This window comes from Thunnus thynnus, chromosome 21, assembly GCF_963924715.1.
Source record: "Thunnus thynnus chromosome 21, fThuThy2.1, whole genome shotgun sequence".
In the NCBI taxonomy this organism is placed as follows: Eukaryota; Metazoa; Chordata; class Actinopteri; order Scombriformes; family Scombridae; genus Thunnus; species Thunnus thynnus.
The window spans coordinates 14,277,699-14,299,280 of record NC_089537.1 but is presented as its reverse complement, the minus strand read 5'-3'; the positions used below and the strand labels follow the sequence as shown (position 1 = coordinate 14,299,280).

The 21,582-nt window shown below is 42.1% G+C and overlaps 1 protein-coding gene across 2 annotated transcripts in view; it reads left to right on the top strand.

The window, feature by feature from the left end:
- stau2 (staufen double-stranded RNA binding protein 2) overlaps positions 1 to 21,582 on the top strand; it is an 89,307-nt gene that overhangs the window by 33,344 nt on the left and 34,381 nt on the right. For both annotated transcript variants that reach the window (XM_067577653.1, XM_067577654.1), the window contains 5 exons: positions 2,031 to 2,243; positions 2,719 to 2,856; positions 6,331 to 6,459; positions 8,905 to 8,962; positions 16,946 to 17,304. In XM_067577653.1, the coding sequence (XP_067433754.1) occupies positions 2,031 to 2,243; positions 2,719 to 2,856; positions 6,331 to 6,459; positions 8,905 to 8,962; positions 16,946 to 17,304 (897 nt within the window). The remainder of the gene's footprint in view (positions 1 to 2,030; positions 2,244 to 2,718; positions 2,857 to 6,330; positions 6,460 to 8,904; positions 8,963 to 16,945; positions 17,305 to 21,582) is intronic.

The window sequence follows — 21,582 nt, the reverse complement described above, 5'->3', positions numbered from 1 at the left end:
GGAAAATTATCCTTTATGCAAATCCAACCACTGTTGCAGAAGTGTTTATTTCTTGGGTAGCTTACAGTCTTGCTCAACCACATAAGATGAACAGTTACACATGTTTAAGGGAGCCTGTGATGGACAAGATGAGAAAGAGAGCTTGAGTACGTGATAAAGTGAGTCCAGAGACAGCTGAAGAAGCTTCCTGCCCTGCACATTCCATTATTCACTACATTTGCATCGGACTCGCGCCTGCTGGTCCATAACCAAGCTCCGTCCACATCTACATTCTGTTAAGAGCTCATATTTATTTTTTTCCAAGTGACATAATCCCGGCCGAACCAGCAGGCCAGCGATGTGCGGTGTCATCATCGACATCATCAGCTGAGTTTCTAAAATTCAGAAGTGGGATGCATCTAGTCCCACTGAATGTTGTAATGTACAAAATGCTGCCATGTTACGTTTCCGTTTTGTAGTGATGAGCAAGACCAGAGCGGATCCCCCGGGCGGGAGTAAGTTTGGCTGTTAGCTCCGACAGCTAGTCTCCAAGGCTTCTCTTCAACACGCATCCTTAAACATGCTTACACTCATCGTGCAGGAATGCTGACAGATTAACAGGTACATTGACAGCAAACACAAGGTCAATGTCAGCCATGTTAACATGAATGTTCTGCAGTTACACAATAGAATAGTAAGGATGAGGAAACCTAAGTATGAGCCTGTTGATTCGTCAGCGTTTAGTCAAGTTGAAATGCAACTTTACAGCAAAAAAAAAAAAAAAAATCAACAGCTTTATCTAAGTTAATGCAGTAATTGCTGAGTATTTTGTCCCTGTGCTAGAAGTCATCGGTGTAACTATCGCTAACAGTGAAGTTTTATTGATTAACATTTAATATTTGAAGTTATTTGTTTTGGTTTTCATGCGCTAGACTTGCACCGTCATTTTAATTTGTTAATTGAAAGGAAACATTTTGTGTGGGAGAAGAGGGGGGGTATTATCCTTTGTTCTCCTGATGGTCTGGTATTAGGCTGTGTTGATGTGTGAAGTATTTGAGGAATGCTCAAGGTTCCGCTTATCAGTTTAATCTGTTTTATCGGTCACTGGGTTCAAATTAACTGTTTCTATATTGCATCTGATTGCTACAATTTGTGCTGTCTGCACCGCAAATTGAGCTCTAATAAAGGAGAGTTGGGAGGGTTCGGGGAGAGGGGGGGGGGGGAGACAGGCGGGAGTTGGTGAGACAGCCTGCGGAAACACACTCTAGAGGGAGAGCAAGGGAGAAAGTCGGTGAGCTATGAATCGAAAAGGCGTCCACATTTGCTGAACATGTACTTTTGGACTCGGTAAGTGTGTGAAACCTAATTCTTCCTCCAGTGTGTTTTCCTAAATAAGGTTTGGGAGAACCCCACCTGCTACACACACAAACACACACATGCACACACTTACGCACTGTTCTCGGACTTCACAGGAAGTAGATGTGATTGCAGAAGCATGACCTAACGCCAGCCGGTGTTTGTTTTAGGTCTCCCAGGTGACCAGAGGCTAGAGGAAGGAAACTGAGCCCGTATCACTAGAGACTGTCATCTAGGAACATGTTACTCTTCTTATGTGTGTTTGTGCGTGTATGTGTGTGTGTCTGTGTGTGTGTTTTTGTATATGAGTAACACGCGCGAATGTGGGTGGGTAGCACTGTGACCATTGAGAGCAGATGTTGTGGACCACCTGGTGTAGCTGCTTGCAGAGTGCGCTGCACACACCCCCTCACACATATCATGCACAAAAAGACACAAACACATATTCATGGGAGTGTGCGGAAGCCCTCACTGTGCATGCAGGCTCACACACACACACACACACACACACACACACACACACACACACACACACACAAGCCTGGTTTCATTTTGTTTGTCTCTTGTACTTACTTTGTTATCTCTTTGTCTGTTTTCTGTAAAACATCTTTGACAACTCTGGAATAAAATGAACTTTGTGGACATTTTATTTACACAAGTCCTTAATTTCCAACTTGTATCTCGCATCTCCCCAGGTGTTGAAGGAAAGCGGCCCCCCGCACATGAAAAGCTTCCTGACCCGCGTCACCGTAGGGGAGTTCTCTGCCGAGGGCGAGGGCAACAGCAAGAAGCTGTCCAAGAAGCGCGCCGCTCTGTCCATCCTGCAGGACCTGAAGAAGTTGCCCTTCATCCCCACGGTGGAGAAACCCAAGACACACTACAAAAAACGAACCAAGACCATCCTCAAGGTACTGCAGCTGGGCTGGGGGGGGAGCTGGGTTCTGGGTGTACAGGCATGCTATGATTTTATTCTGTGGATTCAAATCTGAAGGCATCTTTGTTTTTCATCTCAAAAGTGACATTAGTAGCCCATCATGTCATCATGTCTTTTTGCATGGAAGAACTCAATATTCATTGTTTTAGTCATTTACTTGTAAATGGGTAAAAGTTAACATGTGGAAACTCACAACATGATAGCTTCAGTGTTACAGACATTTAAAAAAAAAAGTGAGATATTGATCTACTGATAATTTCCTGCTTCTTGATCAATTGCAGATGAATCTGATTTAATTTTGTTCACCCATGTGCTGTATATTACAAACAAACACACTCTCCTCTTTTCAGTTAAACCCAGTAGACTACTGATGATTGCGATAATACCATAAATGAATGTGATAACTGGAACTGATAGTGTCTCTCACTCTCTCTCTCTCAACCTCGCAGACGGGACCAGACTATGGCCAGGGCATGAACCCTATCAGCCGTCTGGCCCAGATCCAGCAGGCCAAGAAGGAGAAGGAGCCCGAGTACCTGCTGCTTTCAGAGAGGGGGATGCCCCGACGCCGGGAGTTCATCATGCAGGTAAACACTGGTTTTGTTTCATATTCTTTTCATTTCATTTTTCACCTTTGGCACGGTTCTTATTAAATGCTGCTGCAACAAACTGGAAGTCTCATTTAAGAAGGATTAAGATAGCGAAGGATAGGGGTTATATATACCCAAGAAGAAAAGGAGGTTAATGATCATCTGCTGAATCTTATTCTAATAGATAAATCAAAGGATAGGTTTATTAGGATGAGGGGAGGACACTTCTCACAGTTTGTTAATGTTAAAAATAAAGTTGTTGTCATCTTCCCAACTCGTCTTAAGAAAAGAACAAGAGAGCGAGAGAGTGCGAACAAGTTGAAAGCGTGGGCGAGCGAGAGAGAGAGCTACGGCGGTTGAGCGAGTTCGAGAGTGAATGAAGAGAGAGAGCGGCAGTAAGGAAAGCAAAGCCAGTTAATGAGACAAATAAAACATTATTTTCTGATTGTTTCATGGCGTTTATGTTCTAAAGCAGAAATAAATAACCATAAAACACGCAACAGATGATTAACTGTGGAGACAGGCGTTCTTGAGTTTCATTTTTCTTTTTCCATTATTCCTCCTTTTCATTCATTCATTAAATCAAACTCAAACATCAGTCATGCAGCAGTACAAACAAAGAACAACAGGACAAATCTGTGTTGTTTTTTCCTCATGTGTTAATACTGTATTTCAAGCACCGCTGTCTTTTTTTTTTTTTGTTCGTCATGGATCCAATTTGCATGATCTACTTGGGTCCTCAGATGCAGGTGGAAACACAAACAGGATTGCACAACAGGGACTTTTAGTTCCAAGTTTAGTTCCTGAGATTAGTTCCTCTGGAACTTTTGGTAGAAAAGAGGCTATAATCTTGTTCTGGATGGTCCTGAACCAAAAAATCATATATACACATTGTATTTTTGATGAAGAAGGAGAACAAGCCAATGGCAGACCAAGAACAAATCCTCTCTGTCTGGCCGAAGGCAGCCAGCATAATTATATAACCTTTTTACACTGGAACACGAGTTTCTTAGTTTTCTCCTGGGACTATGATCTGGTTTCCTATTTCTGTCATGCGTGTAGTCCCAGCCCAATCCTGCATACAACCAATATACTTTTTTGTAGTATTGTCAAGCCACCAAAGTTGGCAGTGCAGTTGTGTACTGCTTTTCTCCACTTATGTGTGGATAATATGTAATTTAATTAGAGAGTCTCCTCTGCACACTGTTAGGATCCCTCTAACTCCCTCTCTCTCTCCCCCTTTCTCTCATCCTCCCCTTTCCCTCCTGAAAAGTTCTGTTTAATATTCATTATATTTATAGCAGGCTGTTAAAGCTCAGAATAGATGAACTTCCATTTTTACAGCCCTGTTTTCCTCTATAGAGCAGCCAACTACTTTATGCTATTAAATCACCATTTCAAGCTTTGGTTGCAAATAAAGAAAACACACAGAAACACACAGTCATGTGTACTATAGAAGCATATCAGAATGTGCGCTGTGGTAAGGAGACAGTATTCATTAACAGAATAAAATTTCATAGTCTTGCTGCAGGAATGATCTTTAACCTAGTTGTGGATGATTTGTTGTTTATCACTAATCCAGTAAATGAAGCAAGGACTTTGTATGGAACCTCATCAGATACCACACTTAATCTTATTCAGTGTCATTTAGACTGTTTGAACTGATGCATAAAAAGCCACATTACTAGATAACAGGAAAACAGATTGCTATGTCTGCAGGTTATGAAAACCTGCCGATTGGTGGTTTAGATTTGGCAGCAACACGTTACTTTTAGTCAGCCTTAAAATAGATCTGCTTAGTTTTTAATAGAAACTGGAGTTGCCTAATTATTTTATCTCTTTAACTTTTACAGCTCTCCATTACCATTTCTGCCAGTCTCAGTACGCTCACATGCACATGCTAAATAATTCAGTTATAACAAGATTAAGAAGCCTACATACATTAATGACCACTCAAAGCATAAACTTTCCTAATTAAAAAAAAAAAGTAAAAATGTGAACTTGTAATTTATTTTATCTATTTAAAGTGTTTACACTCATGCTTTAATGGGCAGTTCCCTCTAAGCGACCACATGTCCTCTCAGGCTGAAATCCAGTTACTCACAGTAATCAGGTTATTGCATGCATGTAAATATTTTGAATGGGTCAGAATCACAAGACTATAAATAAAATGTTCTTGTTCGTTGTTTTTATCGTCGTAATCTCGCTGTCAGAGACGGGAAAATATGCGAAAAATGACAGGACTGTAGTTATGAACAATATGTCAATCAGCTTTTTAAATGTTGAGGTTGAAGATTTATTGGATCTACATGGGAAACACTGAACTGAGGACAAAGTTAGTTTGTTTCTTGTCATTTTGATTGTTGTTGCTGCAATCAATGTGTATCTACAGGAGCCAACAACAGCAGTCAGCCTTAGCTCTGTTTCTTGTATGAGACAAACAACTGGCAAAGTTGGCGTACCCCAGTCCGTTTTAATTTATGTTCAACATTTTAACTGCAGTTTCTCCCCTTTTTTCCTTGTCTCTCCTTCTTTTTATTAGTCTCTCCGTCTTTCCGTGTCTCCGAGTCAAATTCTCACTCTTTGTCTCTCTTTACATAATCCTCTTCTTTCATAAGAACAGAGCTTCTCTTAGCATCGGGCAGTAATTCAGCCTCAAATCTATTCTCCATGCCTCTTTGATACACACATTAAGCCCTTGCGAGTGTATGTGTGTTCCCTTTGTGCAATCCACTTACTCTTCTAAAATTTCCACATTGTTTCCCTCGGTAAGCAGCGGGGACTCAAATGAGTCTCTGTTTTCTGCATCTTTTGTTTGAACCCATCACCGGTTACAGAAAAAAGGCTCCACCTTGTGTCAAACGCCTTTTGAGGGGCTGATCATCTTTTAGAATTGACTAAAAAAGAGCGATTGTGTTTATTTTAAGCAATTTAGCCATTTATTGAGGCTTTCCTTCTCTTTGTATGGTGTAGCCTACTTGATGCATTCAGACGAGCACTCAGTGAGCATGTCAGACCACTTTGAGTAAGTGCACGGAGGCCTGGCTGTTCACAGGCTTTGGCTCCCAGAATGTTATTTGTACAGTGTAATTGTCTGTTTGCATAACATAACGACGTCTGATATTCTCTTGGAAATATCTGCTTACATTCTGTGTAGACAGATTTAATGTTTTGGGATCACTGAAAAACAAACACTTCACTTGGATCCTTTTTTTGTGCGATGTAAATTGCACGGCTGACTCGGCCCAGAAAGCGAAGCAAAGTATCCTCGAGAGTGAATGGAAGTGTGAAAAGAAGAGGAAACGCAACGAGAAATGTGCATTTATACCGTATTCACTAACACATCAAGTGATCCGTTATCACCTGAGAGTGCAGCCATAATACTCAGTCGTGAATCTGAAAATATTGTCAGTCTGTATGTTTTAATCTACATGTGTTTCTGTGCACGCCTCGGCCTCTATGCTCATGCAGGTGAAGGTGAATAACGAGGTCGCCACGGGAACAGGACCCAACAAAAAGGTGGCCAAGCGGAACGCAGCCGAGGCCATGCTGCTGCAGCTGGGATACAAGGCCTCCACAGTCCCTCAGAATGCCACCGAGGTATGAAATCGTTCACTTGTATATTTTGTAGCCAGTTTATATACATGCCTCCAGCTTTGTTAGGATGTGGAACCGTTCATTTATTTTATTGGCCGATAACTGTAAGTGTGGACACAAGTTTTAAACTTATTGCATGTAAGCTGGTAGAGCTCTACTGAGGAAAACGTGCTGGAAGGGTAACTTAACACCAGGCTGAATAGAAGTGTTTCACTACCCGCTCTGATTGAAGGTCAAGTCTATTTCACCCCTAACCACTCCGAGCATCACTGATGGATGTGGTTGGGTGTGGTGCTCTTTTGTACCTGTAACCACATCCAACAGTGATGTCACAGTGCATCGACATGCTCTGGAGTATGCTTCTACATCAGTGCAGCAAGGTGAGAAGTTAAACCACTGGAGGTCAGTAAAAACATTTTCAGGGGGTGTTAAATTACTTTTTCAGTGCTTGTGGAAAGAATATATGGCTGCAACTAACAATTCTTTTCATTATCATTAGAGTTTAAACAACAACAGAAAACAATGAAAAATGCCCAATGTGACACCTTCACATCGCTTATTTTGCCAACAAACAGTGCCAAAGAATGTTTGGCATTTTTCTTGATAAATGACTTAAAATATTAATCGATTATCAAAATTGTTTCCCCTAGCCCTGATGCCCGGATGTGTAAGATTACACCAGAGGTGGTTTTAAGATGAATTCATGTTTTATTATATCTCACAAATGAGATTTACATTACATTCATAATTGTTGTGTACTGACAATCTTGGGGTAAATATAAATGTATAGTAAGTAGGGCACTATTTGAGCCCCACATAAACTGTTTCCATGATTGTTTCTAGGAAAGTACCTTTTCCTACAAATGACACACACACACACACACACACACTGAATTTATTATATAGGACGCCTTGCAATTGGTATTCTAGCCACACTGGCAACAGAGCTCTAGGGATGGTGATGTTGGTCGATTGGTACTTATACAGCAGCACGCTGAAGGATTACATAAAGACACTCTTATTATTTTTTTTCTGTACAGAATCTCTTTTATACAACCCTGTGCAGAATTCAAGGAATACTGATGCTCAGGTGCTTCTCCGATTTATCATGAGTCCCTGTGCTGCTGACATGGTCGACCTGTTATGTAACCTGTTCAGCTCATCTGATCCGAACGTGTTTTGCAAGCCATCATTGATCACCATCATCTTTATTCACCTCGTTGGGTTTTAAGCTCAAGGGAGCCAATTCAGATAGAGATGATGTTACATAACTGCTCTCACTGTAGAATATTCATCCTTCCCCAGACATCTCATTAGGTAGATATTTGCCGCTGTATATATTTTACTATCACGATACTGTATAGTGTAGCTAAAGGATGGTGCATTGCTCTTATCAGAATGACTCCAGTTATTCTCCAGCCCAGTTTGCAATGTTTCCCTTTGCCTTCATCCTCATACTAAATAGTCAAGCTCTGACATTATTCAGTGTTTTCTTTTATGTAGTTGAGTTACCTCTGACAAATCTCTAAAAGCACTGAACATTGAACCCCCTACACCCTGAAAATGTTCATGTTGCATGTGTCAACAATGAAAAGCCTTTTTTTGTTTGTTTTGTTCGCCCCATAAACTACTATGTTTTGATTTCTGATCTTTCAGATAAATGAGGGGTCTTCTGTATTGGATATAAGCAGTGCATTTAGTATCACTGTTCTCAGGCAAATTCCCAGCAGTAGATGAGACCTTTCTGGTTATACTCAAGCTAGAATATTTAGACAGAATGGAGTTAGCGGCTGATACATGGTTGCGCACTGGCTTGACAACTCTAAAAACATCTCTATTAGAATTAGTTGGACGGCCTACTTCTCTCTAGATCCTTAGACAACCCCGACCTCTATGGAACGATTAAACGGTGTTTGCCAAGCTCCTGTTTTGTAGGATAGGCTGTCTTTCTCTAGATCTCTCTCTCTCTCTCTCTCTCTCTCTCTTTCTCGCTATGTCTCTGTCCCTCTCCATCCTTCCCTGCCTCCCCTTCTTTGGGAGCTCTGTAGCGCTACATTCCCACCGTGGGATTGTGGGTGATCAGCGCGAAGAGACAGAAGAGTGAAGAGACTGTTTACAGCCATGTCATCTCCACAGCTGTCACACACATCAGAAATGATTTGTTTCTCTGTTTCATACACGTGTGTTTGTGGCTGGCATACCACAGAAGAAGTAACACACTGAATAGGAGCCTTTTTTAGGGTACTAAACATTGACAAACCCCCCCTAATTAAGTAGCTGGCCTAGACAGACACTAGGCTCCTTAAGCATCCCCTCCTGTGAGCGCTCGTCTCTTTGTGGCCCAAACAGTAGGAAGGAACTTGTCTGACATGCGTGAAGAAGCTGTCTGTTCAAGAATCTACATCTCTCTTACCTCCCCCTTCTCTCCTTCTCTCTGCATCACTACAGATGGACAACAAAGGCTGGAACGGACAAAAGGCGTCTTTTACCGAAGCGACAAGTAACAGTGAGTATCCGCACGTCTCCCTGTGTCTCTTTCCATTTCCTCCTCCTCCTCTCCGTCTCTCCGTCGCTCCCTCCAATCCCGCAGGTGGTTTTAGCCGGCGAGATGGCCCGGCGTTTAATCTCTGTGACTGGTCAATGGGCCTCTGACTGTCAGCTTAATCGGCCGTGCGTCCTCGTGGAGAGCCTGCGAATTCAGGCTCATTCACACCGGCTTACAGGGCCGGCACACTGAGGCCCTCCGGGGAGTCCCCCCACTGCCTTCCTGTGCAAAAAACATAGCCTTTCACTCAGGATTAACACACAAGCACACAGGAGCACACACACACACACATGCCCATAATCCTACACACACAGAGACAAAAAGCACATGCACGCAGGATGTATGATGATATGATATGAGAATATATGTGAAGATTTGATGATTGCACAGCAAACAATACACTACAGACAGTATCTTGCTAAGCTTTCCGTCTCTTCTACATACCAGCTGTAGACAAAATAAGATAAAGACCTAGATTATAAAAAAATATAATGTATATTACATACTGTGCGCTACAAAGGAGGCTCATATTAAGCAGTTAGAAGTAGTACGTCATACTGTTTATCTCTGTCATTTCTCTTTTGGTTAGTCTCAGCTTGTGACTGCTGTTCATTTCTGTTGATGCAGTTTATCTGTGCTTGGCACAAGTTTAGAGGATGATCCTTTATTAAATCATTTGTCCCTTCGACTGCATATAAACATGCAGCTAAAAGTGGATTCATACTTGGCACAAGCGATTGATGGGAATCCTGCTCAGATGCCGACGTCGCAGGTTTTGATCGGTACTTAAGCGTCAGATTTCACCCGCTGATATCACCACCGCAACATTTAACGGATGAACCATACATGATTGAGCTGCACAGCGCTTTAATCATATTCCCCATGGTAACTGCGCTTACAACGTTTCATTCACTTTGTGATACGAGCGATATTCATTACTGAATATGAGACTACCTCCATGTGGTGCATATTAACGTTTCATTTGCATGAGCAAGAGGTTTGCAGTGGAGATTGCCTTGCTAGATGCGTGTTACTGAAAAGGAAAAAATAAATGCTTCATGTTGTATTCGCTCTGATCAATATCTACTCTCATCTGAAACTTGGAGAAAACACAAACAACCCACGCTGACCAATTACAGTCCTTGTGGTCCACACATGCTATCTCCGTAGCTGTTGTTGCTCTTTTGTTTAGTTCAAACAAGGACAGGTTTACAATTTTTCAAGTCTGTCTTAAAACAACAGTCAGGTGTTCATATGAACACTGACAGAGGTTTTCCTGGCTGTAATCATGCCTATTGTTCATACTGGCTGTCAAAAGATCCCCAGCGAATTATTATCATTATTATTAGGCTTTATTTACTCAGGAAATCTCATTGAGGCCAAGATCTCTTTTGCAAGAGAGACCTTAGACCAGGTTATGTATACACACAGGATCACAACAAGATGGTTCATTGACATCACAATCACATAACAATCGTCAGTCGCACTCAGACTATTTAAAACAATCACAAACATTCTGAGGAATAGCATCTAGTAAAACTTTAAAGTCCCTCAAGAGGAACAAGCGTCTCTAACCAGTCATTCCCACTTCAGACAAACTTTTAAAGGCAGCCTGCTCTGATCTGGTTATTATCTCTGAGCTCAACTAAAGATGTTAAATAACTCGGCAGGCCTTTAAAATGAAGACACAGGGATGCCGGTGCCCTCCAGACGCCAGTGACGGCCATCCAACCATCTTATATAATCGACAGTGTTGAAGGTGATAGCTATGTGCCGTAATGACTTGAATGGCACTGTGGTAGATAGCGTCCAGGGGTTTAAGGGTGGTGGCAGCAGCAAGAGCATACAGGATATCTCCATAATCCAATGTGGACAGGATGATACATTGTATAATGTTTTCTCTGCTTTGAAAAGAGAAACAAGCTCTGTTCTGGTACAAAAATCCAATCTGAATTTTCAGTTTTTGTGCAAGATGTTTGACATGAGTTTTGTAGACAATCTGCTGTCTCACTAAAGTCTTAAGTGTTTATAATGCTGCACTGTGTCAATTAGTTCTCCATTTAGAGTATGGATAGGTGTAGGAACATCGGTGGTTTGTGCTCTTGTGAAATGCACACATTGATTTTTTGTTTTTAAATTTAGAACAAAAATGCACTTTCAATCTAAGTGATGGAGGCCAAAATCCATAATTGTGCAAAAAATGTCTGATATCTGGAGCTTCAGTGGAAGTTGAGTAACAAAAAGAGGAACTTCGGCGCTAAAAATAATGTGATGTCGAAAGATGTCTACATGATTTGACTAATTTGGACGGCTGAAGCTTCATATTAGCTGCAGATCAACTTTTAAATACATTTTTGCACAGAAGACTGTGGATTTTGGTCCCCATCACTTACATTGTAAATGCATCATGGAAGGGATCTTCTAATGGTCAGTATGAACAGGAGGAACGATTATGTTTTAGGACAGGCTTGAAAAACCGTGAACCTGTCCTTTAATGCAGAACTATAGAATTAGCGAAAGTTTCCATCCATTTGTCTCTGCCTAATCTAGAACCAGATCTGAAACAAATGCAGAGACAGGGAAAAGACAGATGCTGTAGTCATCACCTCATTTGGAAAAAATCCTCCACTTATGGATAGTTTCATCTGTAGACAAATACAAAATACTTTCATGACAAGATTTATGTCTGAATTTACATGGGAATGCGATGGCCTTAAGGGTTGTTTCATTTCGCAGAGGGAGGTAGAGCTCGAAGGACCCTTCACTGAGAAGCGTCAGGATGCGATTTCGTAGGAAACAGCTGGTCTGTATCAGCTGTATCTGTTGTGAAGTTGGCTGTCTTGTCTGTAATCAAAATAAAAACAAAGAAAAAGCCTTCCGCTCACTCAAGTCAAAACTCTATTTCAAGACTTCACTTTCTATTTTCAGTTGTTTTTCCTGGTCTCCAGAGTCTGGCAGTGCAGTTATTTTTCCGTTTATTCCGCATAGTGTGGGAGCTAAGGAGGAAGTTAATTTATTACAGGTGAAATAAGTTATGCAAGGAATTCATAGTGTGGTGTTGCTTAAGCAGATTTACGTACATTATAATATCTGGGTTTAATTTCTAGTGATGTCCCAGCTTGATAAAAGGACACACTGCAAGAAGTTTCACTCTGGATGCCAGCAAAGTGAATGCCAGCAGCTTGAGAAACAGCAGTTTAGGGGACAAATGAATAGTCTGTGCGATGTTGAGCAGCAGAGTGGAAAACAAACAGATAGCCTTATTAGATTTGAATGTGCTGTCGTCACTCGGATCTAATGGAGGCATTTGGCAGCGCTGCGGTGCTCTGACACGGGCTATCCAGCTACAGTCTGGAGAGAGGAATGAATGTGATGTTTCAGCTTTCTCATGTTGAAAAGTACAAAGCAGACTAGTAAGACTGATCACCGAAGAATTGTTGTGTTTGCTCATTGTTGGTACGAATTCCATATACAGTATTCAGACGAGAACTGAACCGCCGCCACAACTTATATAGCATCCGTTTCTGTGATTCGGTCCAATTTGTTGAAAGATATATTGTCTAAATTATGTTTATGGCTAAATGATTGCTCTTTCATATAAACTGTTTTGGTGGTTGTGGTTTCTATGGTACTCCAAATTCCAGGCATTGCCCAATACCTCCAGCGCAGAGCCCGCTGGGAAACGAAGTCTTTCTTATTTGGTGATTACTCCTATTGTTGGTTTGGAGCGGGCCCTTGGTACGGTGCCATTCCCACTCATAGTTTATCTCACACTCAGCATGAGGCTTAACTATCTGCTAATTAGGTCTTTAAAGTTCCCCAAACCGCACAACACTCACATGACGCTAATGTCTGAATAATTTTTATTGCATAAACACCATTTACAACTCATTCAAACACATACAGCTGGTCCCAGTTTTCTCTCTCTCTCTCTCTCTCTCTCTCTCTCTGTGTGTGTGTGTGTGTGTGTGTGTGTGTGTATGATTGTTGAATGGAAGATGTTTCTGGTTTGTCCGTTGTTTTGATTGACTATGCAGTTTATTGAATAGAAGTGGGAATAACTAAATCAGTTCACAGAATTGGAGCATACTCAGTAAAAATAAGATCTGGCATAAGCATGTTTGTAACATTTCTGATGTGATAAACAGTGATAATTGTAGTTTGGGCTGAAGTGTGTTTTATGGAGAAAACTCTGGCTGTGAAAGACAAACATAGCGGAGAATGTGTTCTCTTTGTGTATGATTAGAGTTCAAAGCTAATTTCTTCTTCCAGTCAGCTTTTGACAGCCTTTACAAGTGTTTAAATCACAGGAGCTGTTTTCACAGCTTCCTTCTCACTATTAAATAAAATTTTACAAGGATTACAATCCTCAAGCTTTCACTCCTGGTCGATTAGACGACACCTGTGATTAATGGTAGTAATGGCATGTGTATTTTAATAATCCAGGTCCCAAAGGTGTGTTTGAAAAAGCAATCGTATTAACCACTGGGGGCAGCAAACATACCTTAGAACAGATACTTTGTCAGAAACATGCTCACAAAGGTCAGTGCAGCATGGGTCAAAGTTACAAATTTGGCGCAGCATGAGTCCTTGCAGCACAATGCATAAATCAGCACGATACTGTTGCAAAAGCTGTTTTGCCTCGATAATGTGAATATGACACAAAGAAGACAGTCAGCAGCATTACTAGCACAGTAATACTGAAGTCATGATCAAATGTTCTGTATTATGTGAGTTGCACACATGCACCTTCTTTTATCTTCCACATCATGTCCAGTACCTGCATTCATCATTTCAGGGCTGCAGCTAATGATTATTTTCATCACCGATTATTCATGTGGTTGGTAAGATGCCAGTAAATTGTGAAGAATGTCCAGCCCAAGTTCCCAGAACATATAGTCACTCCTGAAAATGCCGACCATAGTCAAAAACCCAAAGATAACCGGTTTGTTATCATAAAGGAGTATGAAAACCAGATAATATCCACATTTGGGAAGCTGGAGTCATTGAATGTTTATCAGTTTTGCTCAAAAAGTTGCTTAAACAATTAACAACAATAATTGCCAATTAATTGTCTGTCGATTGACTAATTGATTAATCTACTCGTTACAGCGGTACATCATTTCCTGTGAGTTCCTTGCATTTAGTATGTAATTTGAATCTTGCATAGTCAAGGCAGGCACTGAGATTCACTTACAGAAATACTGAATGACTTTTTCTGGAAAACTCCAGCCCATGAATAGTACAACAAATGGTTTTGATAGAAAACTCTTAAGGATTACAACTTTAAAGGGTGTGGTTTGTTGACGTCCAAAAAGGGAGTTAATTCTCTCAATGTGGTCGGTCGTCATACTTTACATACTCCACATAAAGAGCATTGCTGAATTATGTAAGGCAAAGTGGGAGAAAATTAGGTAAATATGTCACAGGCTGCTCATTTATTGCTCTGTCCTTCCGTTCTTGCTCTTCCACACTCACACCTCAGGCAACCACAAGCACTCATTGTGTGTGTGTGTGTGTGTGTCTGTGTCTGTGTGTGTGTGTGGTTCTGTCTTTTGCCCTGTGTGAGCTGTGGGATGCATTGCTACAACAAACAGGGTGGCTTAGAGACAGGAAGGGAGCGTAAAAGAAAAGAAGAAGAAGAAGAAAAAGAAGTAAGAAGAGAGTGATTTTTCTCCCTTCTATTCCCATGGGTATTGCAGCAGGGCTTTTCACTCGAGTTGCCACATTTCATTTCCTGCTGTGTGTGTGTGTGTGTGTGTCTGTGCGCGTGTGTGTGTGTGTGTCTGTGCATTGTGTGCATGTGTGAACTATGTGAAGGTCTTGCTCCACTGTGGTGATTTATAGCGGCGGGCTCCGGCCCTATCTGTTTTCGATCAGTCTCATGCTTGGCTCTGGCTTCCCTCCAGCGCTCCCCTGGCCCACCGGACGCCGAGTCTGGGTGGGACCCCTCCGAAACTGCCTGGAACCAGCACCGCAAACACACTCTCTCCCTTACTCTTTCATTCCCTACTTCTCAGCTCCCCCCACCCCCCCTCCATCCCCACCCCCCACCCCCACCCCGCTGCTCTCCTCTTTCTCCAACTTGCTCCCACTTCATGTACACAATTTCACAATCTCCGTCCGACGTCCTCACGCACAAATACACTCCGTCACTCTTATTTATTCACTCTCGCCGTCTCTCCTCCTTTGTCTCACTCTTGCTCTTTCTTGCTCTCACGCTCTCGGTTGCCATCTGACACCAGCTTCAAGCACTCGATCACACGCAAACATCCTCACATGCACACGCGCACACACACACACATACACACACACTTCAGCAGACAAACATACACACTCACATGGATTACATTCACCCCCTCCCCCCTCAAAACTCTTTGTCCACAGCTGATGTCATGTTGGCTAACACCTTTCTTTTTTTATGATGCTACATTCAGAATGCACAGGCCTGTGAGTTTTACTTGTGTAAATTCAGATTAAAGTTGTCATCAAGATTGGGAGGGGGGAAAAAAAAATCCTAGCAGTTGTGTCATTGCTGGCATGGGGCAGTTTGTTGTAGTTTGAGTAATAAGTCCTGAATTTTATTGCGGTTTCCTTCAGCTTCTCTGTTCCTCTGGAAAGCAAACTTCATTGTTCATAATGGGAAATGTTGTCTGCAGGTTCCCAGAACCCTTAGTCTAGAGTAAGCTACAAGTGCGTAAAACTCTCCGTCTTTGTGTATGCATGTGTGTATGTGTGTGTGCGTGCGTGTGTGTGTGTGTGTGTGTGTATGTGTGATGGTAATGTTAACTCAAACAGGAAGTGGCCTGTCAGTCATGCGCTCAGTCCAGTGCTTTCTCCCAGCTGTTGGTCCGTACGCACACAAACAAGAACACACACACACACACACACACACACGCACACACACACAGCTGGTCTTCCTGTCTCTGGTGACCTTGGCTGGGCTTCGGAGGCTCTGCATGGTTTTCACATCCACTCATCCCCACCTCCTCTTCCATCTGAACTGGCTCCCAACTCATCCTTCTCTTTTATCCTTTCTCTCCCTTCACATCTCCTCTTCTCTTGTCTTTCACGCCTCATATTCTTTTCCTCTCACTTCCATCGTAGCCACAAAGTGATGAAAGAACTGAACCTAAACCCGCTGGTGTTTCCTCCTTCCACCTGTCACGACCATTTCGGGACAGTGATGTCAGAGTGCAGGAAGCCAACATAAACGAATGGTCTGAATTGGAACATAGTCTTGGAGAGCTGTTGCGCTCAGCTGGCTAGAACCACAGCATGTCTGGATCGAGCTGTGTCCTGTTAAATAAAAGCCGGTCAGACAACAAAGGTGCCTCAGCCTCTCCGATCCAAATCGCTCAGGACGTTTCCTTAAGCCACTGAAATATTCTCACAAGAACCTCGTTCTGAAACTGAAACAGCTTCCGAGATCCGATTGTCTGTGTTCGAAGAGACAGTGTAGGTGAAGCTGGATGCTGGTTGGCTGACAGTGCTGTTTCTCATCAAAGATGAAATCATAACTGCTCTGTTGATATTGGTAGATGCTCCGTTTGTGTCTCGATGTTTGTGTTACAGAGTGAGAAAGACAGAGGCTGTGTGTGTGTTTCCCAGCAGATGCTTTGATAGTGTTCGGAACTGCCAAACCACATGAAACTGTCATCTACGTTCGATGATGGAATGCCAGTTTGGGAGCCAACACACACGCTCGTACACACACAAACGGGCAGTTAGGAACACACGCATACACAAACTCACCCTGGCATTGTGTGGTAGTGAGAGGGAGAGAGGAATGTGTATGCAAATAAATTCAGCAGCAAATGAGAGTCATGATAACCTTTTTTTTTCTCTCTTCTCTTTTCCCCAATTTCCTACCCTCACCTTCTTCTCCTCCACCCATCCATCCATACAATCATTCTTCCCTCCCCTTCTCCTTGACTCCTCCAGCCCAGAAGGGTCTGCTCCACCTCAGCCCCGACGTCTACCAGGAGATGGAGGCCAGCAGGAAGCAGGGGGGCAGCGCTCCGGGCCCCGGCGGCAGCAGTGGCTCCGTCAACTACATGACATCCAAAGACATGGGGCCCTGCTCTGCCCCGCTGCCCCCAGGACACCCTCCATATTACAGCGGCTCAGCCTCCTCACCCAGCCCAACAGCCACCATGGCCAGGGAGCTGCTGCTAAACGGCCAGTCACCCACAGGCGACGCCTCCCTGCCCATGAAAGGGAAGAACTCGGCCCTGGCCTGCGGCGTCTCGGTGCAACCCGCACAGCAGCTGGACTACCTGGCTCGCATCCAGGGCTTCCAGGTGAGACACAAAGGAGCGGACGTGCTGCTGCTATGTTACTATGCTACATCTATAAATCCAGAAAAATGTTAAAACGTGCATCTTGAGGGAAAGTTCCAATTTCATGCAGCCTGGGTTCTCTAGTGAGTTAGCTCTTTCATAGATCTGGGCAGTAATAACAACACTTATTGTTTTTACAATCCTTTCCTATTGGTTTTAATAAAATCATGCTCACCAAGTTAATTGCTGAGATCTGGGAAGTCAGAAAGCTCAAAAAATAGAAACAGTCAGATGATCTCACAGTTTAGCCAAACTTATTTAAAGGTCAAAGCAAAGGCAAAGTGTGAAATTATTACCCAAACTGTCAATAGTAAACATCCATCACTCTGTGCAGACTGTCATACTGGTCCAACTTTGACATATACTCCTTACTATACTATTGAATCTCTTTTTAAAAGCCTAACCAGGGACTGGGGCTGCAAATTAGCTTCAGCTAGATGCCCTGTAATATATTACATCTACTGCATTGCTTACCTGTATGTAAAAATGTTTACCTGTACAGTCCCTGGTAAATAAACTAATACAATTTTAAAAATTCTATAGTTGTGCACACATACAAGTATTACCAACATTTTTGATGCAGTCACTCTTGGTTTTACCTCTTCTTTATGGCCTGTCTGACCATCATGTTTCAAGATGTACACATCAGAGTAATCTGCAGTTACTTTGCTGGTTATAATGATATCATAACATGGCTAACATTAAAAAAATAAGACTCAAGTTGTAAAAAACTTGGAATTTTCCTTTAGAGTAGTTCAGTCATGAACTTCCATCATGGAAGCGTCTATTTTGATACATAAATTGTTTCCAATTTCACATTTATTTCAGTGGTGGAATGTAGGCTCGTGTTTCATTTTAACTGTCATCAATTAGGTCTTAAAAGTCATCATTTAAAGTTGGTAAAAAAAAGTTTTAGACACCCAGTGGTACAGTCATAGAGTATGTACTCACGCTAAAGTGACAGCACAGATGTGAGCGTGACCATGCATAAATACAAGCCCTGCCACACACACTCATGCCCTGATTCTATTCCCTCTGGGTCACTGCTGTAAATACACATGTGGTCTTGGTCAACTTGTGTGGTTATAAAGAAACAAAATTGCACATTAACACATCACTTGAAACCTCTCCACAGAAGAGATGCAAGCTTTCTGTATCAAAACACATTATGTAGCATGTGTGCCGTATACACAAACATATACACAGCAGTTACAGGTGATGCTGTGGGGGGGGGTTATTGTGCACATGTAACATTGTGTAGAAAAAGCCTTTCCAGGAAGAGATGAAAGTGAGATGAGAGCCTCCTCCAGGACAAGTGGCCTCAAGTGAAGAGTCTACAGTGTAGAACTGTGGACATTATTGGCAAGCTATGGATTAAGAGCTGGAACTAAACCTCACAGGTGCTTCTGTCATTACCGGACTGGACACACACACACAGAGAACACACACACACACAGAACACACACTCTTAGCGCTCCGTGTGCGTCTTTTTCTTTGTGTGCGAGAAAGAGAGACAACCTGGTGTCCGTTTTAATCAGCCGGCCAATCTGCGGTGCATACCACGCCACTAATACCAGCGCCTGTTCATTTAAGCTGCAGATGCTTTTTATCAGTTTGAGCGAAAACATTTTATCTTAACCTGCTGAGGGTTCCTTTGAAAGGCCTTTGTTATTGCTCTGAGCCTTCCTGTGTGTGTGTAACCTGAGAGAGCTCTGCTGCCTGGCCAAGCCCAAACACACTTGTACATATGCACACACACACACACACATACACACACACATACAGACACAGCAGGTTCTGTTTAGTGGAATGGAAGAGTCGGGATAAGCCCGTGTGTGAAGTTTAAACCCTTGTCGTTCTCATACTGTACAACTACTTTACATAAATATGACTTTATTTTTCTTCTATGCATCCTTACTCGCGTTTATGTCAGTAAATAGACACACAAGCGTTAGTGTATTTGTATATTTCCATGTGTGTGTTGCTTAAGCAAAGAATTCAGGCTGTAATCGAGTATGCAGACAATATGTGTTCCATTGAGGGGATGTTTCGTATCATGTGGGTTTGTAATGAGAACCTCTGGTTGCCTACACAGCCATGTTAGGCAGACTTTTTAAGGCTTATGTATTCTCATGTGTTTTTGCGGGCTAAACCGACACAGATTTGAAATGTTTTCGCCAAAAAGCGCACTTGTCTGCTTTTCCATTGGACACGTCATGTGCCGCTTTGTGTGTCAGGCTGGCTTTTGTGTCGACCACACCGAACTACAAACAAGTAAAATCCACTGTGAGATGGGTTTTTTTTTTTTTTTGTAGTAATTTGATAATAATCTTCTGGTCTGATTAGTTACTTTGTTTTTGTATTGTAATTATGTTATCCAAGTGAGCGGATTACAATGACCACCCAAAACTGGATTAAAGCAACTAAAGCAAGCACTGAGGACATTCTCATAGTGTCTGTTTCATCCATCCAGCTCCACAGACAAAAGCCCGGGCCTACCTGCTAAGCCCCTTCTTTTGATTTGATTGGAAAATAGCCTCTGGTGGAAGCTCTGACTGGATAAGCAACAGTGTGTTGTACTCACGCCAACTTGGAGCAAGGATGCTGGCACTTATTCCAGTGTGTTTGTATGTGTGTGTGTATTTCCTATTAATTTGGCTGGCGTGTTGTTGGCACGGCGGGTATGAGCGCTGGAAGTAGGGCAGAAACAAAGAAGCAGGAGGTAATAGACAACACATGGACCAAGGATGAAGTACTGAGTAAGAGCCACGTAACAGATTCCCCCTCTTTCTTTTTGTGCCTTCTCTCTCTTTCTTTGCTTTCTCTGGTTTATTATTGTTATGTTTCAGTCTTTCTGCACCTTCATCATAATCATTTCCTCCATCCTTATTGCTTCCATTACTACTTCACAAATGTCTAATATCTCTTGCTGTTTGTGTAGTTTGGAGATGTTGAAGGGTTTGATCCTGACATTGCAGTCACCAGCTGCCCATTTACTCTGCCATCACATTACTTAATAGACTGCCACCGCTTCAGATTATTAACTGTTACCTCCTTTTGAAGCAAGCAAGACATTTTTAAATGGAAGATCAATGATTGATGGAAATTTGATGATTTTTTTTTTCCACCCATCAGACTCAAATGAAGCCACGAAACACACCTGGACAAACCGGTCGCCTCAGTGCTGATTTATTCTCTCATTCCTGCACACCTGTTGGATGCTATTTGCATTTCAATACTCTTCTTGGATATTGGAAATTATTTTAACAGAGCAGCTCTCTCCGTTTCTGTATATGTCTTAATGCGGGCTAGCAGAGTGATTTGTGGTTGAGTCAAAGAAGAGTTCAAGAGGAGGAGGAAAGTGAGCAGAAATTAACAGAGAGAGAGGAAGTGTGTGTGTGTGAAAAGCCAGTTTCATGTGAAAGCAGCTTTAGTATGCGTCATCACACGCTGTGTTTTATTTGCAGACCAATACTCCGAATGAATGATCTGTCAGACACTGACGGCAAAGAGGTGTAACCCGTCTCCACTTACATCAGTGGCCAGTGTTCAGGCATGTGTGCAATTTGGATTGATTACACATCCTGTTTTTTTTTTGTTTTTTTTTTAAAGATGACGATGATGATGATGTTTTTTTGTTTTTTTTTAAAGATGACGATGATGATGATGTTTTTTTGTTTTTTTTTCAACTTCCCATCCAGAAATGATTTTCAGCCTGCTATGTGCACATCACAAATTAGGTCCACTCATGCCCAAACATAAATCTGATAGAATCAGATCAGATTCATGATGAGTTTGAGATGAGTGGACCTAATTTGTTTACATCTGTATATCATTTGAGCTATAAATCATGCTCTCGTTCAAAGCAACGTGCAGTAGCTAGTTTAACAACAGAAAAACCCTCATTTTAAATCATGTCTGCTTGGGAGACCAAATGTTTTCAAAAAAGTTCCGCTCATAAGTTGGATTGATCTTTTATTTAATACTGTATATAGAGCAGGTTAACCTTACTGAGATGCATAAAAAAAAACAATATGACGCAATGCATTAAGCAAGCTCTCATTATTTTTTGCTGTGCATAATACAGTAAGCCATATTCCTAAGTAACTGGCAGGTATCGTGAATGTAGCACCTTTTCAGCATGAATTTGAAATTACACCCCTCATGAGGTTGTGTTGTGAGTTTAATAATGGAAAATATGACAGAATCACTTTTTGTTTTGGAGTTACGCCTGTAGAG